This window comes from Nomascus leucogenys, chromosome 20 (assembly GCF_006542625.1).
Source record: "Nomascus leucogenys isolate Asia chromosome 20, Asia_NLE_v1, whole genome shotgun sequence".
Lineage (NCBI taxonomy): Eukaryota > Metazoa > Chordata > Mammalia > Primates > Hylobatidae > Nomascus > Nomascus leucogenys.
In genome coordinates, this window is record NC_044400.1 from 67,549,275 (window position 1) to 67,569,528 (window position 20,254).

A 20,254-nucleotide genomic window follows, 5' to 3' on the forward strand; every position below is an offset into this window, starting at 1 on the left:
TGATGGCTGGGTGGGCCTTTCCCCAGCACCTGCCTGTGGGACCCCGTTGTGCCACTGCACTACAGCCTAGGCGACAGAGCAAGACTCTGTCCCAAAAAAAAAAAAAGGCTCTCTGAAAATGTGAGTAGGTTTATCCGTGGAGAGTGACGGCCCACAGGCAATCTGCATCTTGGAGCCTGACAAGGAAGCTAAGTAGTATTTGAGAAAAAACGCCTTCTTGGTGGAACTTTCTACCTTTCAAAGAGCTACCACACCCAAGACAACCTTGGCTGCTTAAGAACACCCTGGAACCACAGGTGGGTGGGCTGTTATCAACACACTGACCAGGGAAGAGGGGTGTGAAAATTCATTTCAAATCCTGCTTCTGCCAAAGGTTAAAGACTAACCTCTTTGACTTTGGGCAAATCACTTAACCCTCCTGAATCCCATATCTTCCTCCATAACCCTCCTCTTCCCGGAACAACAGAAATCACTAACACCTGAAGATTACTTGCTACATTCTAGCACCCTTGCTACTGACTTCCCATTCAACATCTCCTTTTTCTTTTTTGAGACGGAGTTTCATTCCTGTAGCCCAGGCTGGAGTGCAATGGCACGATCTCAGCTCACCACAACCTCCATCTCCCGGGTTCCAGCGATTCTCCTGCCTCAGCCTCCCAAAGTGGTGGGATTACAGGCGTGTTGAGCACCCGGCCTCAACATCTCTTTAATCTGCAAAAATAATCCTGGGGGATAGGTCCTAGTCTTATCCCTATTTTACAGATTATCCATCTGTGAAAATGGGAACAACAATATTGATTCTGTTATAAGGCTTCTAGAAGACTGAATGGAATCATTTACGGAATGTGTGTGGTACAGATGTTTGTTTGAAAGTCGAAAGCCTGAAGCCTATGGGCAGACCTAAGGTCAAAGCACCAAGCCAGACCAGAACCCACCCCTCGACAATCAGAGCAGGAGTCTCTTCCAAGACATAATACTCCACTCCCTGGTACCAGGGCAGTGCTCAGCCGAGGGCATTCCACAGGTTTCTAGGGGAACTTCAGAGGATGGCTTGTGATTTTCTCCCTGAAAGAGTTAGCAGCTCAGAGGGTTTCTTAAAAGGTAATGTTTACAAACAGACAAGATTGAAAAATTGTTATCTGGCAAAAAAAAACTTCTGAATTTAATAAAGAAATGGCAATAACTGGTACGTACAGTAATTCAAAATCTTTTCACTAAGCACCGAATAGGATAGTTCTCAATCTTCTCAAGAACCTCTTTGAAAGAATGCCTAAAACCTAATCAGTTTATTTAGGTTTTTAATCAAGAAATACAAAGCTGCCAATCAGTTTCTAATTACCATGAGATGACCAGGTTAGCAATCTTGAGGTCATACCATATGAGCTTTTAAAAGCTTTGTTTAACCTATACATCATAACTGAGGGATTTGTTGATGTCAGGCTGGTAATCAGAGATCCATGTGCCAGATACCATATATACACACAACAAAAAGAAACAGACTATATGGTCCTTATATATTTAAGAAGAATAATGACCATATATACACACAACAAGAAGAAACAGACTATATGGTCCTTATATATTTAAGAAGAATAATGTCTAATTCTCATGGGTGTACAATTAGTGAAGGACAGAGAGACACATACGAAGCATTAACCCACCAGGGAGAACCTAGCAAGGGCAGCAGAAGAGATCAAAGTCCTGTGCCCTGGGGATCCAACTGAATGGGTGCTGGGAGGCTTCAGGGACCAGGCACATGAGTGGATGTCAGTCAATGTGGGAAGGGGCCTTCAAGGCTGAAGAAAACAAAATGAGTCAAGGCACAGAGCCACAGGAGTACTGCCAGTCAGAAGACAGTGAAGCATTTGTTCTGGGTAAATGGATGTGATCTAGTAAGAGATCATAAAACTCAGAAAACCTTACCCAATGAGAGCCAGAAGTCTCCATTTCTTAACAGCAACTCAACAGGGAATCTGAGGCTGCCTACAAAACTAACCAGAGCAAAATATCTTTGCTCCACAAAGAGCAAAGGCGGGGCGCCACATGCTCTTTGTGGAGGCTCAGTAGCCAACGATCACCCTGCAGCCCCTCCCCACCCCCACCACAACACTCTAGTCCCTTGGAGTCAAATCCACTGGCAACAACCTTCCTTAATGGAAAATGTTTCCCCTCCCAAAATGTAAAACAAAAATGATACACGCAAACAAAACTCAAAACAAAAAGAGACAGTCAGAGCAAGATTTAGCCCCTCATAGATCACCTATGCCCCCACTGTTATGCTACTGAAAACAGCATCTGCCCCATTAAACAGACTCGATACTGCAGAATGTAATGAATGTTAGCGTATCACTGCTCCCACTGTATCTTCTGTCAAAAAAAAAAGTAAACAAACACTACATAAAATATAAACATACCCCAAATAGAAGTCAGCATCAACCTAAGGATCCTACTGTAAGATTACTACACTAACCCAGGATAGTTCCATCCTCTTCCAACCTATTTACAAAAAAAATCCTCATTCTGAGAGCTCTGGAAACATTACAAATATTGTATTAGATTCCTCTTCTTGAGGTAGTTCAAAGTCTTAAAACAGAGCAAATTTACATACTTTTCTACGCACCACTGAGGAGTAATTATCATAAGGCCTACAACTAAAATTCCCATCTCCTGATTCTCAGGCTACTATACTCTTTTCCTTCGGATCAAACTACAGGAAACACACATAAAAAGATGAAAAGTCATGCAAAAATTTAAAAACAAGCAAAGCCACCATAAAAAAGAATCTGTGTCATCATATTCACAGTCTAAACTTGGCTAAAGATAAAAAAAAAAATATTTACTTGGTTTATCCAAGCTACAGACATGTTATAAAGTACTCAAGAAATGAACAGCTTATAAAAATAGTGGAAAATTTTTCAATGGAAGCATAAAACTAAAATGAACTCATTATCTGGCAAAGAGTTCTTCCAAAATGTCAAGTCCACGGGAAGGGATGTGTGGCCAACCCCACGCACCAGCCCACTTATAGGCCAACTGCCTCTGCCCTTTGCTCACGTTGGCTTCAGAGGTGCAGGGATGTTGGCAGATGCCTGCTCCAGGTAGGCCAAGGAGCCCTGAGGGATGTCGGCGGGCTTTTTGTGCTGCACGTTGATGTCCTCCAGCACCTGCTGCCAATGCCTCAGCTTTGTCAAGTGCTTCTGGACTAGTGCATCTTTCCGCTGTAATTCATTCCTTAGTTCTGACACATCCTGCAGATGAAAGCAATGGAGTAAGTCAGAGCAAATGCAGGAAAAACACATATGGTTCTGGTTACTTAAGAGGCTAAGAATTCAAAACAAAGAGAATCCATTAAACCATATTAAGCCCATTACTCTGCCTGGCTCCACTATTTGATTAACCCAAATGATAGATTCTAACTTAAGTTTTATGGGTTTTTTTTTTTTTTTTTTTTTTTTTGAGACGAAGTCTTGCTCTGTCACCCAGGCTAGAGTGCAGTGGTGCGGTCTCAGCTCACTGCAGCCTCCACCTCCCGGGTTCAAGTGATTCTCCTGCCTCAACCTCCTGAGTAGCTGGGATCACAGGCACATGCCACCACACTCGGCTAATTTTTATATTTTTATCAGAGATGGGGTTTTGCCATGTTGGCCAGGCTAATCTCGAACTCCTGACCTCAAGTCATCCACCTGCCTCAGCCTCCCAAAGTGCTGGGATTACAGGCGTGAGCCACCACACCCGGCCTATGTTTATTTTTCTTATAGAAAGTAATATGCAAGTTACAAAATTCAAAAGGGCAGCCAAAAAGAAATCAAATTGATATGGTTTGGCTGTGTCCCCACCCAATCTCATCTTGTATTGTAACTCCTACAATTCCCATGTGTCACAGGAGGAACCTGGTGGGAGGTAATTGAATCATGGGGGCAAGTCTTTCCCATGCTGTTCTCCTGGTAGTGAATAAATCTCACGAGATCTGATGGTTTTAAAAATGGGAGTTTCCTTGCACAAGCTCTCTTCTCTTGTCTGCCGCCATGTGAGATGTGTCTTTCACTTTCTGCCATGATTGTGGCATGTGAGGCCTCCCCAGCCACGTGGAACTGTAAGTCCATTAAATCTTTTTCTTTTGTGAATTGCCCAGTCTCAGGTATGTCTTTATCAGCAGTGTGAAAACAGACTAATACCCAGACTCTATCCCATCCTGGTCCCCAGCCACCCAGTACCTCTCTCCAAAGGTTACTGCTGAGATCCTAAAACACTGAAAATCTGAAACATTTGTTAACAACTGTTTACAAAAAAATCCACACCACTGATGTATCACTTCAAATTATGAACTGTTAAAATTACATTTTCAAGAGCTTTTTACGAACAAAAGCATTACATCCTTTACTAACGACCCAGTCTGGGACATACCTGCACTGTTATTCAGGTATTCACATCAGGAAATGATCTGACATGATAAACTGTAAGAATAGCTATCCCCAAGAGCTGGTATCATGAATGAAAAGAGACTTTTTCATTAATTGGGACTAGTTACTACAAAAAATTCCCCCAACCAATAATCTCAATCAGTGTTTCTCACTGAGGGCATCGCTGGCTTTTTGGGCAGGATGATTCTTCACTCTTCCACATCGCATGGCGCAGGTCCTGGCCCAACCCATTCAATGCCATTAAAGCTTCCCAAGTCATCGTGGCAACCCCAACACACTTCCAAATGCCCTAGAACAACTGAGATAACGAAATCCTGAGTTTCCAGAAGCCTGGGGTCGAACATTACTTTTTGATTCCTTGGATTCCTGTGTGCAAGGCACTGGGTACCACAGACCTCAGTTTTTGTCCAGAACAAGCCTATATATGTTAGTGGCTTTTTATCCTTTTTTCACATGGCCGAATCTTTTAAGAAAAATCTTTCCTGAGGGCCAATGTATGACACAAGTCACATCAGAGCTGTTCTGTCTGACACTCTGCTTTCAGACCCCACTCCTTGGCTTTACTTCTTGTTCAGGTTGTCCCAAACATGGATGACTAGCCACATTTCACACTGACCTATAAAGCCTGAATGAAACTCGCAGGAAACGGGTACATCTCATTTAAAGCATAAAAGGAATCCTGGCACCACTTAGTTATTCCTATAGAGCTGAGGAGAAAACTGAATACATACCTCTTTGATAACTTGCTCTGGTTTCTGGACAGATAACTGCAATCTTTTTTGTAAGAAAAAACATTCTGTCTGTCTTGCAATATCCAGAAACTTCTGGATACACTGATCAACACCTAAAAAAAAAAAAAAAAGGATCAAAATTATTAAAATAAGAAAAACAATAGACTCATTTATCTCCCTCATAAATGAATAATCACAATGTAAAAATACAGCCTTCTCATAGACAACTCAGGGATTTTAATCTTGGCCACAGCAGTAATAATAACCCCCAACTTCTCATGTGTTAACCAACATTAAACAGCAGATAATTTGTGCTTTTTTCAGGTTAAAAAAAAGACCTTAATACAGCATAAAAGCCATGATATCTTCTTTAAAAAGACAATGCAGCTGGGCATCGTGGCTCAAGCCTGTAATCCCAGCACTCTGGGAGGCCGAGGCAGGCAGATCATGAGGTCAGGAGATCGAGACCATCCTGCCAACATGGTGAAACCCCGTCTCTACCAAAAATACAAAAATTAGCTGGGCATAGTGGCACATGCCTGTAATCCCAGCTACTCAAGAGGCTGAGGCAGTAGAATCACTTGAACCAGGGAGTCGGAGGTTGCAGTGAGCCGAGATCGTGCCACTGCACTCCAGACTGGTGACAAAGCAAGACTCCGTCTCAAAAAAAAAAAAAAAAAAAAAAGACAAGGCAGAGGCCAAGCGTGGTGGCTCACACCCGTAATCCCAGCACTTTGGGAGGCTGAGGCAGTAAGATTGCTTGAGCCTAGGAGTTCGAGACCAGCCTGGGCAATACAGCAAGATCCCATCTCCACAAAAAAATAAAAAAACAAAAATTAGCCAAATGTGGTGGCTCACACTGTGGTCCCAGCTACTGGGGGGCTGAAATGGGAGGACTGCTTCAGCCCAGGAGGCAGAGGTTGCAGTGAGCAGAGATCTCGCCACTGCGCTCCTTTCTTAAAAGGGTGAGAGAGCAAGAACTCTGTCTCAAAAAAAAAAAGAGAGATGATGCAGAGATCCAGCAATTAGCATCATAATTTCCAGTTAAAATGGCACATATAAGGCCGGGCGCGGTGGCTCACGCCTGTAATCCCAACACTTTGGGAGGCTGAGGCGGGTGGATCACCAGAGGTCAGGAGTTCGAGACCAGGCTGGTCAACATGGCAAAACCCCGTCTCTACTAAAAATACAAAATTAGCTGAGTATGGTAGTGCATGCCTGTAGTCCCAGCTACTCGGGAGGCTGAGACAGGAGAATTGCCTGAACCCATGAGGTGGTGATTGCAGTGAGCACTCCAGCCTGGGCGACAAAAGTGAAACTCTCAAAAAAAAAAAAAAGAATCATGTAAAATATGGTACGAAGAAATCAGAAGCTCTGGTTACCTTTAGGGACAGAACTTGGGGAATAAAAAGAAGCACACAAGACTTTTCTCTGTAAGACCTATTCCAAAAATAATAAAATTTTTTTAAAAAGCAGTACACACTATTGGTCTTCTTCTTTACCTAGTACTAATACAAAAAGTTCATTATAAATGATTCATTATGGGTGATACAAGACGTCAATTAATAAACTGAACCAACAATCAGCAGCTCACAGAGATTACGTGCACACATTTTAGTCCCTGAAATGTTCTCTTAGGATAAAAGCAGGACTGAAACACATGAAGTACAAAATTAGCAACTAGGAAATATTGCTGAAGCCAAGAACATTGTGTACACAGAGGGAATGCTTACCGGTTCGAATTTCTTCCTGATCGGTGCCATTGACATAGTCCTGACTCACCAGAGACGCAAAGCAAGCCTATGTAATCAAAACATGGGAAAGAAAGAAATGTGATTCACACATCAAAAATCTTACTCCAGAGGAAGAAATAACTTCTCCTGAAGTCATTTGATGAGGTGGCAGCATCTTGTGTTTGCACATGAGATGGCAAGACATCATGCCAATGGAAACGTGGTAAACTGAGTTTGCCAATTAATTAGGCCCATGGAGGAAGCGCCAGGCAAATGAGCCGGCACCACACCTGGTCTCTGTCCTACCACGTGCCCCTTCCCCGTATGTTATTCCACACCAGGCCCAGACACTCTTCCAGCCCCACTGTGGCCTCTTGCTGGTGCTTGCACAACTCACATCACCACCTATTCAGGACTCAGGCCAATCTTCTCCCCTTCAGAGAGACCAGCCGGTCTACCCTTTCTAAACTGTGCCCCTCCTGCTCATGATCCACACCCAAGCACAGTTTTATTGTTTTTTCACATAATTAACTGACATCATATCCATTATTTTCATCCATTATTATCTGTCCCCTATTAGTAGGTGAGAATTTTGTCTTATTCACCACTGTCCTCCTAGTGCCTGGAACACTGCCTTGGCACAAGGGAAGCGTTTAATAACACATATTACTGACTGACTGGACAGCCTAAGAGGACAAGATAGGTGTCACATGGATAATCAAGACCCAGAGAGAGTTATCTCTAAAGGGCACCTATACAGATGCAAATGTGAATCAGCCAAGGAGTTCTGAGCACAAGCAACTCTAAGCAAATGTACCAAAGCAGGCCCACTGCAGGAAGTGGGCAGGGAGATTGGGGAGGCAAAGAAAGAGAACAGCATGGCAGCTGGAAGAGCAGGAGTTAGAAAGGAAGCCTCAAACACAGGAAAGTGGAGCTCTGTCAGCAATCAGCAAACTACACTTGGTGTGAGGCAGACAGATCTGAGCTCAAATTTAGAACATTATCTGCACGAGGGCCCTTTCACAAGGAAAAATTCTGCCTGCCTGCAGCTCCCGCACCTGACTTACAGAGGAAGTAAATCAGAAAAACAGATTGCCCATTCTTGGGATTACTTTGAATGATGACTCCTGGCCAGGCACGGTGGCTCATGCCTGTAATCCCAACACTTTTGGGAGGCCAAGGTATGCGGATCACGAGGTCAGGAGATCAAGACCATCCTAACTAACACGGTGAAACCCCATCTCTAATAAAAATACAAAAAATTAGCCAGGCATGGTGGCACGTGCCTGTAGTCCCAGCTACTCGGGAGGCTGAGGCAGGAGAATCGCTTGAACCTGGGAGGCAGAGGTTGCAGTAAGCCAAGATCGCAGCACTGCACTCCAGCCTGGGTGACAGGGCGAGAATCTGTGTCCAAAAAAAAAAAAAAAAGAAAGTTGACTCTTATTGGGTTTGGGATGTGGGTAGGATGTACTTCCTTTGTGAGACCTATGGCTACTGGAAAACATCCCATCAAGAGGCCAACCAGTCACAAAACGGCCAAAAAAGCTGGGCCAGCTCCCCAGAGCCAGGAGGCCTACCAGACAGGGTGGCAGGAAATCTCATCTCAAGAATTTTACTCTCCTTCACCGCCTTAAAAAAAATTTCGGGGTCAGACATGGTGGGTCACGCCTGTAATCAACACTTTTGGAGACCAAGATGGGTGGATCGCTTCAGCCCAAGAGTTCAAGACCAGCATGGGCAATGTGGTGAAACCCAGTCTCTACAAAAACAAAAATTAGTCAGGCATAGTGGTGCGCACCTGTAGTCCCAGCCACTTGGAAGGCTGAGGCAAGAGGACCACTTGAGCCCAGAAAGTGGAGGTTGCAGTGACCCAACATCGTGCCATTGCACTCTGGCCTGGGTGACAGAGTGAGACTGTCTCAAAAAAAAGAAAAGAAAAAAAAATAGATACACAGGCCTTTATAAACAGTTGGACAGCTATATTAAGAAGAAAATGTGTGGTAGTCTAGAAAGAGAATAGCCTTTTTTTTTTTTTTTTTTTTTTGAGACAGAGTCTCACTCTGTTGCCCAGGCTAGAGTGCAGTGGCATGATCTTGGCTCACTGCAACCTCTGCCTCCCGGATTTCAGCGATTCTCCTGCCTCAGCCTCCCAAGTAGCTGGCATTAAGGCACGTGCCACCACAGACCACTAATTTTTGTATTTTTAGTTAGAGATGGGGTTTCACCATGTTGGCCAGGATGGTCTCGAACTCCTGACCTCAAGCGATCCAGCCACCTTGGCCTCCCAAAGTGCTGGGATTACAGGTGTGAGCCACCGCATCTGCCTAGAAAGAGAATAGCTTTTTAAAAGCATGGCTAAAACAGAGCCTTTGCCTGAAAAGTAAGTGCTAGTCCTCATTTCCACAAACCCAACGGCTGGCTTTGAGCAAGCAACTTGCCCTCACTGAGCCTCAGTTTCCCTACCCATGAATGGAGGAAATGGAACTAGATGGTCTCCAACGTTCCCTCCAAAATCAAGAGTTGCATCAGCTCAATAAATTCCTTCCTTCAAAGAGCATGTGCTGAGCAGCTAGAATGAGCAGACAGAGACCTCAAGGGGTGGCACCCCAATAGGAATGAGAAGCAGGTAAGCAGGGTCTGCTATGTGCCACTGGAGGCTGTAAAAATTGAGGTCCACACAGAACACAAGGAAGGAAACAGGAAAAGTTCCAAAGAAAATGTGGCCTTTGAATTGAATCCTGAGACAAGACTAGACAGATCATGATCACCCAGCAGCAGAGAGAGGATCCAACTCGCACCTCTCCCACTCCCCTTCACCTGGCTAAGTCAAAATGCTTCTTTGGCTTTCCTGCTCTCTGGGAAGCCTTCTTCGATGTACACACCTGTATGTGCTCCCACTGTACCCTAGGTTTCTTCTATCAGAGCAGTGATCCTACAACAAGGCAACTGCCCGCCATTTATCACAAGCTTCCTGAAGGCAGGGACTGGTTTTCTCTGTATTCTCTGTATGGATAATCGAGTCCCAGAGGGAGTTCTCTCTCAAGGGCACCTACAGACATATATGTGAATCGGGCAAGGAGTTCTGTGCACAGGCAACAACTACACTACAGGCTCCACACTACAGGTTCCTTCAATGTCTGACAAATATTCATCTAGCACTTGCTATCTACTACCACTGTATTAGCACTACAAGATACACAATGTGAGAGGAAGGGGTACAAAACAGGTAGTCTCTAACTTCATGGAGCCTGGTTTAACGTTAAGTATTAAAAAGAAGGCCAGGGAAGGGTCTACTGAGGAAGTGATGCAATGAGCTGAGGAGGGGCCTGGAAGCCCAAAGAGAAAACAAATGGTACACGTGGGGAAGTCTTGTGTGGCTGGAGTAAGGAAACGAGTCTGAAGGAGAGAACTCAACATGCAAAGCCTGGGAGACCACACTAAACATCTTGATCTTATCTCAACAGCAACAAGCAGCCACTGTACGTTTTTAAGCAGCAGGGTGCTGGGAGTCAACTTTGGCTAAGACTCGTACAGTGCCTTGTACAGTGCCAGTCTTTCAGCAAGTGCCCATGACTGAGAGCCAGCTCCCCTCAAGCACAATGCCAGATGCTGCTCTAAAGTTCATCAGCCCCTTCCTTTACCACTTACCTCCACCACCTCCACCACCACCTCCCTCCCTCCTCCTCCTCCTCCTCCTCCTCCCTCCTCCCCCCCCACCCTGCTCTCCCCCTCCGTCTCTGTCCTTCAAATCATTTATTTCTGGCTAGGTGCGGTGGCTGACGCCTGTAATCCCAGCACTTTGGGAGGCCCAGGCGGGTGGATCACGAGGTCCGGAGTTCGAGACCAGCCTGGCCAAGATGGTGAAACCCCGTCTCCACTAAAAATAAAAAAATTAGTGTGGTGACAGATGCCTGTAATCCCAGCAACTCGGGAGGCTGAGGCAGGAGAATCGCTTGAACCGGGAGGCGGAGGTTGTAGTGAGCCGAAATTGCGCCACTGCACTCCAGCCTGGGTGAGAGAGTGAGGCTCCATCTCAAATCATTTATTTCTAAATCTTTGTACATCCGTGTGGTAAAAGCATTTTGTCCATGCAGTCTGAACAATATAATCGCTTACAAATTATATTCATGTACCACTGTGCTATTAGATTCAATATAAAAGTCACAAAATTGGGACATTTATTTATATTTTATTTGAGACGGAGTCTAGCTCGTCACCCACGCTGGAGTGCAATGGCGCGATCTCGGCTTACTGCAACCTCTGCCTCCCGGGTTCAAGCGATTCTCCTGCCTCAGCCTCTCGAGTAGCTGGGATTACAGGCGCACGCCACCACGTCTGGCTAATTTTTGTATTTTTAGTAGAGTCGGGGTTTCACCATGTTGGCTCAGGCTGGTCTCGAACTCCTGACCTCGTGATCTGCCCGCCTCGGCCTCCCAAAGTGCTGGGATTACAGGCGTGAGCCACTGCACCTGGCAAAATTGGGATTTAAAATGTGGAAAAGTTAACTCCAATTTGAAGTTATATTACTTTATTACTACACAGGAATAGCTCATCTTCCACTTTAAAGACCACTGGAAATCACCAGAGCACTTAATTTTCACCTGTCTATCTTCCCTCAATACACAGTTCACCTTTCTTGCCACAAGGTAAACTCCTTGGACAGAACTGAGATTGGGTCATCTGTGCTTCCCTTCCTCCCTAACCTCCAGCATTCCTCTTTCCTCAGCCCCTAGTTCCACGCTGCGCCTGGTAACTTAAGTCAATTTCCGCTCTTAAGAGTCCCTTTACTTTAGGATCGTTTAAGGGTGAAGCCCAGCGGAAAGGATACAGGACACAGTAGTGAAACTCTGAGCTCCGAAAAGACTTGAGCCTCTTACTAAACATGCAGGGATGCAAGAAACGGTGCTCAGGGATGAGACCAAGGACCAGCTGGGAATCTGGAAGGGTTCCAAGTTTGGGGTTTAGGCAAACTTCGGGTCCACGTTTCCAGAAACGTCTAGTTTACGCGCCCCCGCCAGCAGACCTGAATTGAATGCGGGCCACGGGGAAGCCTAAAGCAAGCGATTTACTTTAAGCCTCAGTTTCCCCATTTGTAAACTAGCTGCTCGGATCCATGGAGGAGATACGCGTACGCGCAGTTTCAGAAAAAAGGGAAGGCTGGGGACAAAGACTTATATTACCTCGAAAGATGACTCCAATTCGTCCACCAAAGTACTGCTGGAAGGTCTAGGAGCGCCTGGAGCTGCCTGAAGAAGCGAAGCTTGGCCCGGAAGGCCCGGCGGGGCCTGAGGGGGCCCGGGTGGCTGCCCAGAAAACATACCCCCTAGTGGAGCCGCCATGTCTGGAGTGGCGCAAGAGAGATCCACTGCGCCTGCGCGGAAGCCGGCTCAGAAGGTCACGTGTCTGGTGCAGTAGGCGTGGTCACGTGACAGGACCGCGCGATTGGAGGATTCTGTTGCGCCCCCGGAAGGACGACTTTTAGTTCTTCTGTTTTCTTGTCTATCGCAAAACAGAGTTTACATGTATTTTCCTTTTTTCTTAGCTTAAGAATTGAAGACTTTGGCCGGATTAGACCTGGTTGTGTGGAGAGAAGAATTAATAACTACAGTGGAGCGAGCCCTCCGGCGAGAGTCAGGATACTACTATGCTAGTCCCGACTCTGCCCCAAATGCCTGGAGAGACTGGCTAAGTCACTTTTACTTTCCGTGGGCTGTTTACCGTTGGTAAAAGGAGAGGGTCTCCCACTCACTCCACAAACATTTGTTGAGTCATTGGTGATAGCGGGAACAAGACAGGCGAAGTTCTTCCTGAATTCTGGTCGGAGATGGATAACGGAAACAACTTTGTTGAGGTTCCCAATGTGCCCGGCACTGTTCTCTTTAGATATTTATGGTTACATCAAAGAGAAAGTCACTATGCTAATCTCTTTTTTTTCTTTCTTTCTTTTCTTTTTTCTCAGTGTCTCGCTCTGTCGCCCAGGCCGGAGTGCAGTGTCATGATCAGGGCTCGACCTCCTGGGATCAAACAGTCCCCCCACTTCAGCCACCCAAGTAGCTAGGTCCACAGGTGCGTGCCGTCGCGCCGGGCTTTTTTTTTTTTTTTTTTTTTTTTAGTTGAGTCAGGTGTTCTACTGAGCTCAAGTGGTTTTACCGCCGCGGCCTCCCAAAGTGTTGGGAATACAGGCATGAGCCAACGCGCCAGGCTGCTAATCTCTTTTTTTTTTTCTTTTTTTTTTTGAGACGGAGTCTCGCTTTGTCGCCCAGGCTGGAGTGCAGTGGCGCGATCTTGGCTCACTGCAAGCTCCGCCTCCCGGGTTCACGCCATTCTCCTGCCTCAGCCTCCCAAGTAGCTGGGACGACAGGCGCCCGCCACCATGCCCGGCTAACTTTTTGTATATTTAGTAGAGACGGGGTTTCACCGTGTGAGCCAGGATGGTCTCGATCTCCTGACCTCGTGATCCGCCTGCCTCGGCCTCCCAAAGTGCTGAGATTACAGGCGTGAACCACCGCGCCCGGCACCAGACTGCTAATCTTTTAATAACCTGCTTTTAACATTTGCCTTCTGTCAAAGCCCTACTGAGGCTCTTTATCACCCAGAATAAATCTGTTTTCAGTTTCCTTCATAAGCCTGTAATTCCAACCCTCTAATTCCATCTTTCCTGATGAAGTGACTTCTGAACATGAATAACCAGGGAAACCTGTGTTTGCTCACTACACATACCGGCTTTTAATTCTAATAAATACCACAAACATGCATGCCCATTTCCATTCCCTCTATAAACCAGTTTAGATATACAATATTTTTGCATGTCAAATTGCTTAAGTGTTAAAATTAACAGTAACAAAGAGCTTTTCCTGTCAAACATTTTCAAAGTTAAAAAAAGGGCACACATCCCATTGATGGATTAATTTGATTCATCTGATACAAAAGTAAAAAAGAGGAGAGCTTTGTTCTAAGTCTGCACCAATGGAATTACGTTGATTGGTTATAGTCTCAGGAGGTGAGCAAACAGCTTTACCCGTTGACAGTCTCTTTTTTTTTTTTTTTTTTTTTTTTTAAGAGATGGGGTCTTGGTTTGTTGCCCCAGCTAGAGTGCAGTGGTTCATAGCTCACTCATAGCTCACTGCAGCCTCAAACTCCTGGGCTCAAGCAATCCTCCTGCCCTAGCCTTCTGAGTAGCTGGGACTACCGGTGCACCACCACAGCACCCAGCTTATTTAAATTTTTATTTATTTATTTATTTTTTGTGACGGAGTCTCGCTGTTGCCAGGCTGGAGTGCCGTGGCACGATCTTGGCTCACTGCAACCTCTGCCTCCAGCGATTCTCCTGCCTCAGCCTCCCAAGTAGCTGGGATTACAGGCATATGCCACCATGCCCAGCTAATTTTTGTATTTTTAGTAGGGACGGGGTTTCACCATGTTGGCCAGGATGGTCTCAATCTCCTGACCTCGTGATCCACCCACCTCAGCCTCCCAAAGTGCTGGGATTACAGGCGTGAACCACTGCACCCGGCCTTAAAACATTTTTTATAGAGACAGGGTCTCAGTATGTTGCCCAGGCTAGTCTCAAACTCCTGGGCTCCAAGTTATCTTCCCACCATGGCCTCCCAAAGTGCTGAGATTACAGGCATGAGCCACTGCATCCGCTGCCCCCCCACCTGCTTTTTGTTTTTTGAGACTGAGTCTAGCTCTGTCGCCCAGGCTGGAGTGCAGTGGTGCGATCTTGGCTCACTGCAACTTCCGCCTCCCGGATTCAAGCAATTCTCCTGCCTCAGCCTCCTAAGTAGCTGGGATTACAAGCATGCGCCACCATGCCTGGCTAATTTTTTTTGTATTTTTAGTAGACGGGATTTCACCATATTGGCCAGGCTGGTCTCGAACTCCTGACCTTGTGATCCGCCTGCCTCGGCTTCCCAAAGTGCTGGGATTACAGGTGTGAGCCACCGCGCCTGGCCTGAGACAGGTTCTTGCTCTTTCACCCAGGGTGGAGTGCTGTGGCATGATCGGGGGCTCATTGCAGGCTTGACGTCCAGGCTCAAGCAGTCTTCCCACGTCAGCCTCCCGAGTAGCTGTGCTCAGCTGACAGTCCCTTTTATGATTGTTTCTTTTTTCAGCACACTGTTGCTGGCTTGAATTCTTTTTAAAATTTAATAAAATAGAGACAAGGGTCTAACTATGTTGCCCAAACTGGTCTCAAACTCCTGGCCTCAAGCAATCCTACTGCCTTGGCCTCTCAGAATGCTGGGATTACAGGCATGAGCCACTGTGCTTGGCCTGTGGTCATGTTTCTTACTTCAGTACTTCAAATAAATTCTACATCCATTCAAGTCACTGAACTGAAAAAGAGCACTGCGGTGTACCAGTGCAGCAGCCAGACCACCTGGCTTGAACTTTGAGCTACCAGTTACTTGCTCTGTGACATCAGTGGCATGTTGCTAAACCTCTCTTGTGCCTCGTTTCCCTCATCTGTCATATAAGGGTAGTAACAGTACCTGTCTCATTGGGTAGGACTCAATAATTTAACACCTGAAAACACTGAGGACAGTGCCTGGCAGATGGTAAGTCAACAATGGTTAGTAGTATTCTGACTGATTCATTTTGGAAATCATTTGCCAAGCCACTATTACCCAAACTGATGAGCTCAATCACTGAGTACCTTTAAGTGATGAGGAACATTGAGAAAATACATAAACCACTGTGCCCCAATTTAATTACGTAGTTCATACAACATGGCTACAGAGACGAATGATATTCTAGTAATAAGTTACTGAGTTTGTAGCAATATGTAAGTAAATATCAGAGCCACATCAGAGAGCATAACAAGTTGGATTTATTGTTTCTGACAAGTGCATAATAATTTTCAGTTTGCTCATGTTCCTAGCATCACAAATCTGAGGTACAATTTTGCTTCTCAATTAAAAACATATACTCTGAAAAGTGATTAGGAAGTTCTAAAAATTTTAATCATTTATAGAGTATCTTAAAAATCCTTATCAAGTAAGATATTAACTTTACCTTTATAAATCTTTGTGTAAAATGAAAAAAAAAATCAAGGCATACAAATTTCATTGTGTTCTACATTTTTAAATACCATCCTTTGTCTCTGTTAAAAGATTTTCATCCATTTATTCAAAAACCTTTTAAATTCAACTGTCCAATTTAACACAGAGTGAAGACATTTTTGAGTATCTGAACTAAGCATTGTCTTGACTGAAACGAAGTAAGAATTCAATGAGAGTCCTCGTGGGCCTCCCGGTCATGCCTTTCCGTAGATACGGAACCTCATCTTTGTTGGTCATCACACCTGCTATGTCTAAATGTGCCCACTTAGGATGAGTCACAAATTCTTTCAGGAATGCTGCAGCTGTACATGCTCCCGCAGATCTGAAGAAAAAGACAAAAACCACTTTACAACCCCATGTAAATGTGCACTGAGAGCCCACATTTTTGCTAAGTACGTTCTATAACCAGAGAACAAGAGTCAAGCTTATAAGACCTATTAAGATGCTAACCCACATATCACTTTCAGAATATTTATTTTCAGATATTGCTTTAAGCAGTAAAGGATAAATTCTATATTCCTTTTTGCTATGGTAATGAACTCCCATATTTTCCATCTCTTTCCCTTACCATTTACTTAAAATTACAGTTAGATTAGAAACATGCAAATTTTGAGATCTGGTTGAAGAAATACTTGAAAATTCAAGACATTAAAAAGCTTACAAGCACTACACCAAAAGGAAATTAAGTAGTTAAGCCTTTTATAAGGGGATAAAATTGAAAATAGCTATTTTGGCAATCAAGGATGATTGTATAAATGTACATTTAGCTTATCTTACATACCTGTATTTTCCAATGTTGTTAACATCAGCAAGCTGGCAATCTACAACCTGTCTTGTATAATGTTCAAAGAGAGGCATCCTCCAGACACGGTCCCCTGTTTCAATGCTGGCCTAGAGAACAGGTATGACAAGTAGAAGAGGGGATGAGGCAGGTTCTGGGAAATTTATGGCATCAACGTGCTCAATGCATGAAGGAAGAGTTGTTCTAACCTGTTACTCTAAAACATGAAACTAGAAAATAGGTTTCAGAATTGTGTCCACTCATTAAAAGATTTGTTTTAGAACTATAAAAGAAACCAGGAGGCCAGACACAATGATTCACACCTGTAATCCCAGCACTTTGGGAGGCCAAGATGGGTGGATCACGAGGTCAAGAGATCGAGACCATCCTGGCCAACATGGTGAAATGCTGTCTCTACTAAAAGTACAAAAAATTAGTTGGGTGTGGTGGCACGTGCCTGTAGGCCCAGCTACTCTGGAGGCTGAGGTAGAAGAATTGCTTGAACCCAGGAGGCGGAGGTTGCAGTGAGCCAAGATCACGCCACGGTACTCCAGCCTGGTGACAGAGCGAGACTCTGTCTCAAAAATAAATAAATAAATAACAAATAAAAAGAAACCGGGAATGTTGTGAGGCAATTTCACAAATCTGTAGGGCATTTTGCTAAAATCATCAAACTACAATTACAGGCTTTGTGGGTTGATTAGGGTGAAAGAGTTCTTATGTGGCGGGTCACTTCTATGTGACAGAACACATGACTGGACCTGTATCACTGAAATCCTGAGACAGGGTGACCACATTCATTCATTCATCATTTACCCACTCACTCATTCATTGTTTATTGAACTACTGAGCACCATCAGGTGTGCTGAAATACTACTATCTGAGCCACCCAAGGGCCTACAGGCTAGTAGGGGAAATAGATACATAAACAGATTATTTAACTCACTGGTAAAAAGTCAAAGACCCAAAAGTGAAAAATCAAGAAGCAGCAATATAAGCTGTTATTTTAAGACGTAAGTAAATACCAGATGAATCAGCCAAGGGTTGAAAGCGGCTGCCTTCTGGAAAATAGACTGTGGGCTGCTGATTGTTGATTTATGCACATATAACTGAGGTTTTTTTTTTAAAGCTTAAATGTTTTTAAAAAGTCAAAACAACAATATTGTGGGTGCCATGAAAGAGGGATAACGGTTATGTGGGAGGCCAGAGGAGAGGTTCCTGGCCCGGCCTGGAAGGAGATGATGGGGCTGAGTATTGCAGAACTGGGAAAATTGGGCTTCATGAATGATGACATATATGAAGGAGAAGCAGTTTAGGGTGAAAATAAGTTTAGACCTTAAACCACCCTCAAGATTATATTTGGGGACATTTTATGTTTGTCCCCCACTGGCACAGAGTAAGCTCCCATTAATTACTAGTTGAATGAATGAGTAAGCAGCCGGCTGGAGCCGTCTAGCAGCCACGTGGATACACAGAGGCTGGGGCTCAGGAGAGAGATGGGAGCCATCAGACAACACGTGCTGACTGGAGCTTCCCTGTGTGGACTGTGTAGAGTAGGAAGAGTCTATGGCCTTGAACTGAACACCAGCCAAAGGGCGGCCAAAGGGAACAAACAAATCAAGAGACAGGAGCAGGAGAATCACAGGAGAAGGCAGCCCAAGAAAGGATTATCACAGAAGCTGAACCAGGTGTCAGGAGGCCACAGAGTCACCTGTTGCCTCAAGACAGGCTGAGTTAGGCTAACAGTGGTGTGGGCAGTCGAAAACCAATGGCAGTAAGAGAGGGTGTGTGTGTGTGTGTATGTGTGTGTGGAAATGAGGGTGACTGCTGGGAAGAGGCTGGCTGTGAAGGGTCATGGAGGGAGGCACAGAGCACAGCGGTCTGAAGACATCCTCATTGCTGCAGGGTGAACTCCCTTACATGGCTCACGACACGCAGTCACAAACACTGCTCCACAAAGCCATCTTCAAAACCGTTTCTACCTCAGGGATTCTCAACTATGACCACAGTGTTCGTGAGACATTTTCACAGGATGCTGAGGCTACCGGAGGGGAGCAGGGGACATCATCCCCTCCTTTAGGAACATTTGTGGAAAACCCAATGCCACTGAACTCAATCCATTGCTGTGGTTCATTTTCAATTCAAAGGCAAACCTGCGGCATAAAAATCACTTTAACACAGGGGTTGAAGAAGTCTATCCTTCTAAGGCTAGAATAATTTATTCACCATCTCTACAATTTAGATATACAAATATTATTCCTACCTCGAAGAGTTTGTTCCAGAGCCAGGACGAATTGGTAAAGACTCCAGTGGCACCTGATCCCAAAGCTACATCCATGGCACCTGTAAGACACAAGCCCTCAGTCAAGTGCAGTCTCTCCAGGCAAAATGGGCTCCTCTGCCACGCAGATGGAAACCTTAGCATGTACCCTATTTAATGGCTTCCTCATTTTCAAAAATAGATAAGCTTAGAAAATCTTTCCTGTACATAGTTAACATATTGTTATGTTTTTCAAGCCAGAATCCATTTAAATTATTAGGAAATGCAATAACGGAACCTACTGAATTTGACCAATAATTTCATTTCAGGGATAACTGTTACCTATTTTTGACATTTCCTTCCAGACATCTAAACTTTTTTTTTTTTTTGAGAAAGGTCTCACTGTCACCCAGGCTGCAGTGTAGTGGTATGATCAGAGCTCACGGCATGCAGCCTCAAACTCCTGGGCTCAAGTGATCCTTCTGCCTCAGCCTCCTGAGTAGCTGGAATTACAGGTACATGCCGCCACACCCAGCTAATTAAAAATTTCTTTTTGGGCCGGGCATGGTGGCTCACGCCTGTAATCCCATCACGGGCGGGATCACCTGAGGTCAGGAGTTCGATACCAGCCTGGCCAACATGGAGAAACCCCGTCTCTACTAAAAATACAAAAATTAGCTGGGCATGGTGGTAGGCACCTGTAATCCCAGCTACTCAGGAGGCTGAGATAGGGAGAATCGCTTGAACCCAGAAGGCGGAGGTTGCAGTGAGCCGAGATCGTGCCATTGCACTCCAGCCTGGGCGATAGAGCGAAATTCTGTCTCAAAAAAGAAAGAAAGGAAAAAAAAAGGCCAGGCACAATGCCTCACGCCTGTAATCCCAGCACTTTGAGAGGCTGAGGCGGGCGGATCACCTGAGGTTGGGAGTTTGAGACCAGCCTGGCCAACATGGAGAAACCCTGTCTCTACTAAAAATACAAAATTAGTTGGGCGTGGGGTGCATGCCTGTAATCCCAGCTACTCAGGAGGCTGAGGCAGGAGAATCGCTTGCACCGCTTGAACCTGGGTAGGCAGAGGTTGTGGTGAGCTGAGATCGCACCATTGCACTCCAGCCTGAGCAACAAGAGTGAAACTCCGTCTCAAAAAAAAAAACCAAAAAAACAAAAAAACAAACCGATTTCTTGTTGTAGAGATGGGGTCTCATTATGTTGCTCAGGCTGGTCTTGAACTCCTGGGCTCAAGCAATCCTCCCATGTCAGCCTCCCAA

General features: G+C 45.0%; 2 protein-coding genes across 2 annotated transcripts in view; both read right to left on the reverse strand.

The window, feature by feature from the left end:
* Nucleotides 1-1,829: 1,829 nt before the first annotated feature.
* On the reverse strand, nt 1,830-12,245 carry MED28 (mediator complex subunit 28). The gene is made up of 4 exons (XM_012499711.2): nt 12,066-12,245; nt 6,886-6,952; nt 5,153-5,265; nt 1,830-3,248 (listed from the first exon to the last, which is right to left on the reverse strand). Exons 1-4 carry the CDS (start codon nt 12,222-12,224, stop codon nt 3,051-3,053), a joined length of 537 nt encoding a protein of 178 aa, XP_012355165.2. The 5' UTR covers nt 12,225-12,245; the 3' UTR covers nt 1,830-3,050.
* Nucleotides 12,246-15,695: 3,450 nt separating this feature from the next.
* LAP3 (leucine aminopeptidase 3) overlaps nt 15,696-20,254 on the reverse strand; it is a 30,809-nt gene continuing 26,250 nt past the window's right edge. Inside the window, exons 11-13 of the mRNA XM_030801157.1 lie at nt 18,992-19,071; nt 16,729-16,838; nt 15,696-16,269 (exon numbers count right to left, since the gene is read on the reverse strand). Coding sequence (XP_030657017.1) covers nt 16,080-16,269; nt 16,729-16,838; nt 18,992-19,071 — 380 coding nt within the window. The 3' untranslated portion in view covers nt 15,696-16,079. The remainder of the gene's footprint in view (nt 16,270-16,728; nt 16,839-18,991; nt 19,072-20,254) is intronic.

Excerpts from the sequence above, each read along its gene's own strand:
- MED28 (XM_012499711.2), bottom strand. The coding sequence starts at position 12,224 with ATGGCGGCTCCACTAGGGGGTATGTTTTCTGGGCAGCCACCCGGGCCC. Across the intron at positions 6,953-12,065 it reads AATTGGAGTCATCTTTCGAG|GCTTGCTTTGCGTCTCTGGT; the intron begins GTAATATAAGTC and ends TTGATTACATAG. Across the intron at positions 5,266-6,885 it reads TCAGGAAGAAATTCGAACCG|GTGTTGATCAGTGTATCCAG; the intron begins GTAAGCATTCCC and ends TTTTTTTTTTAG.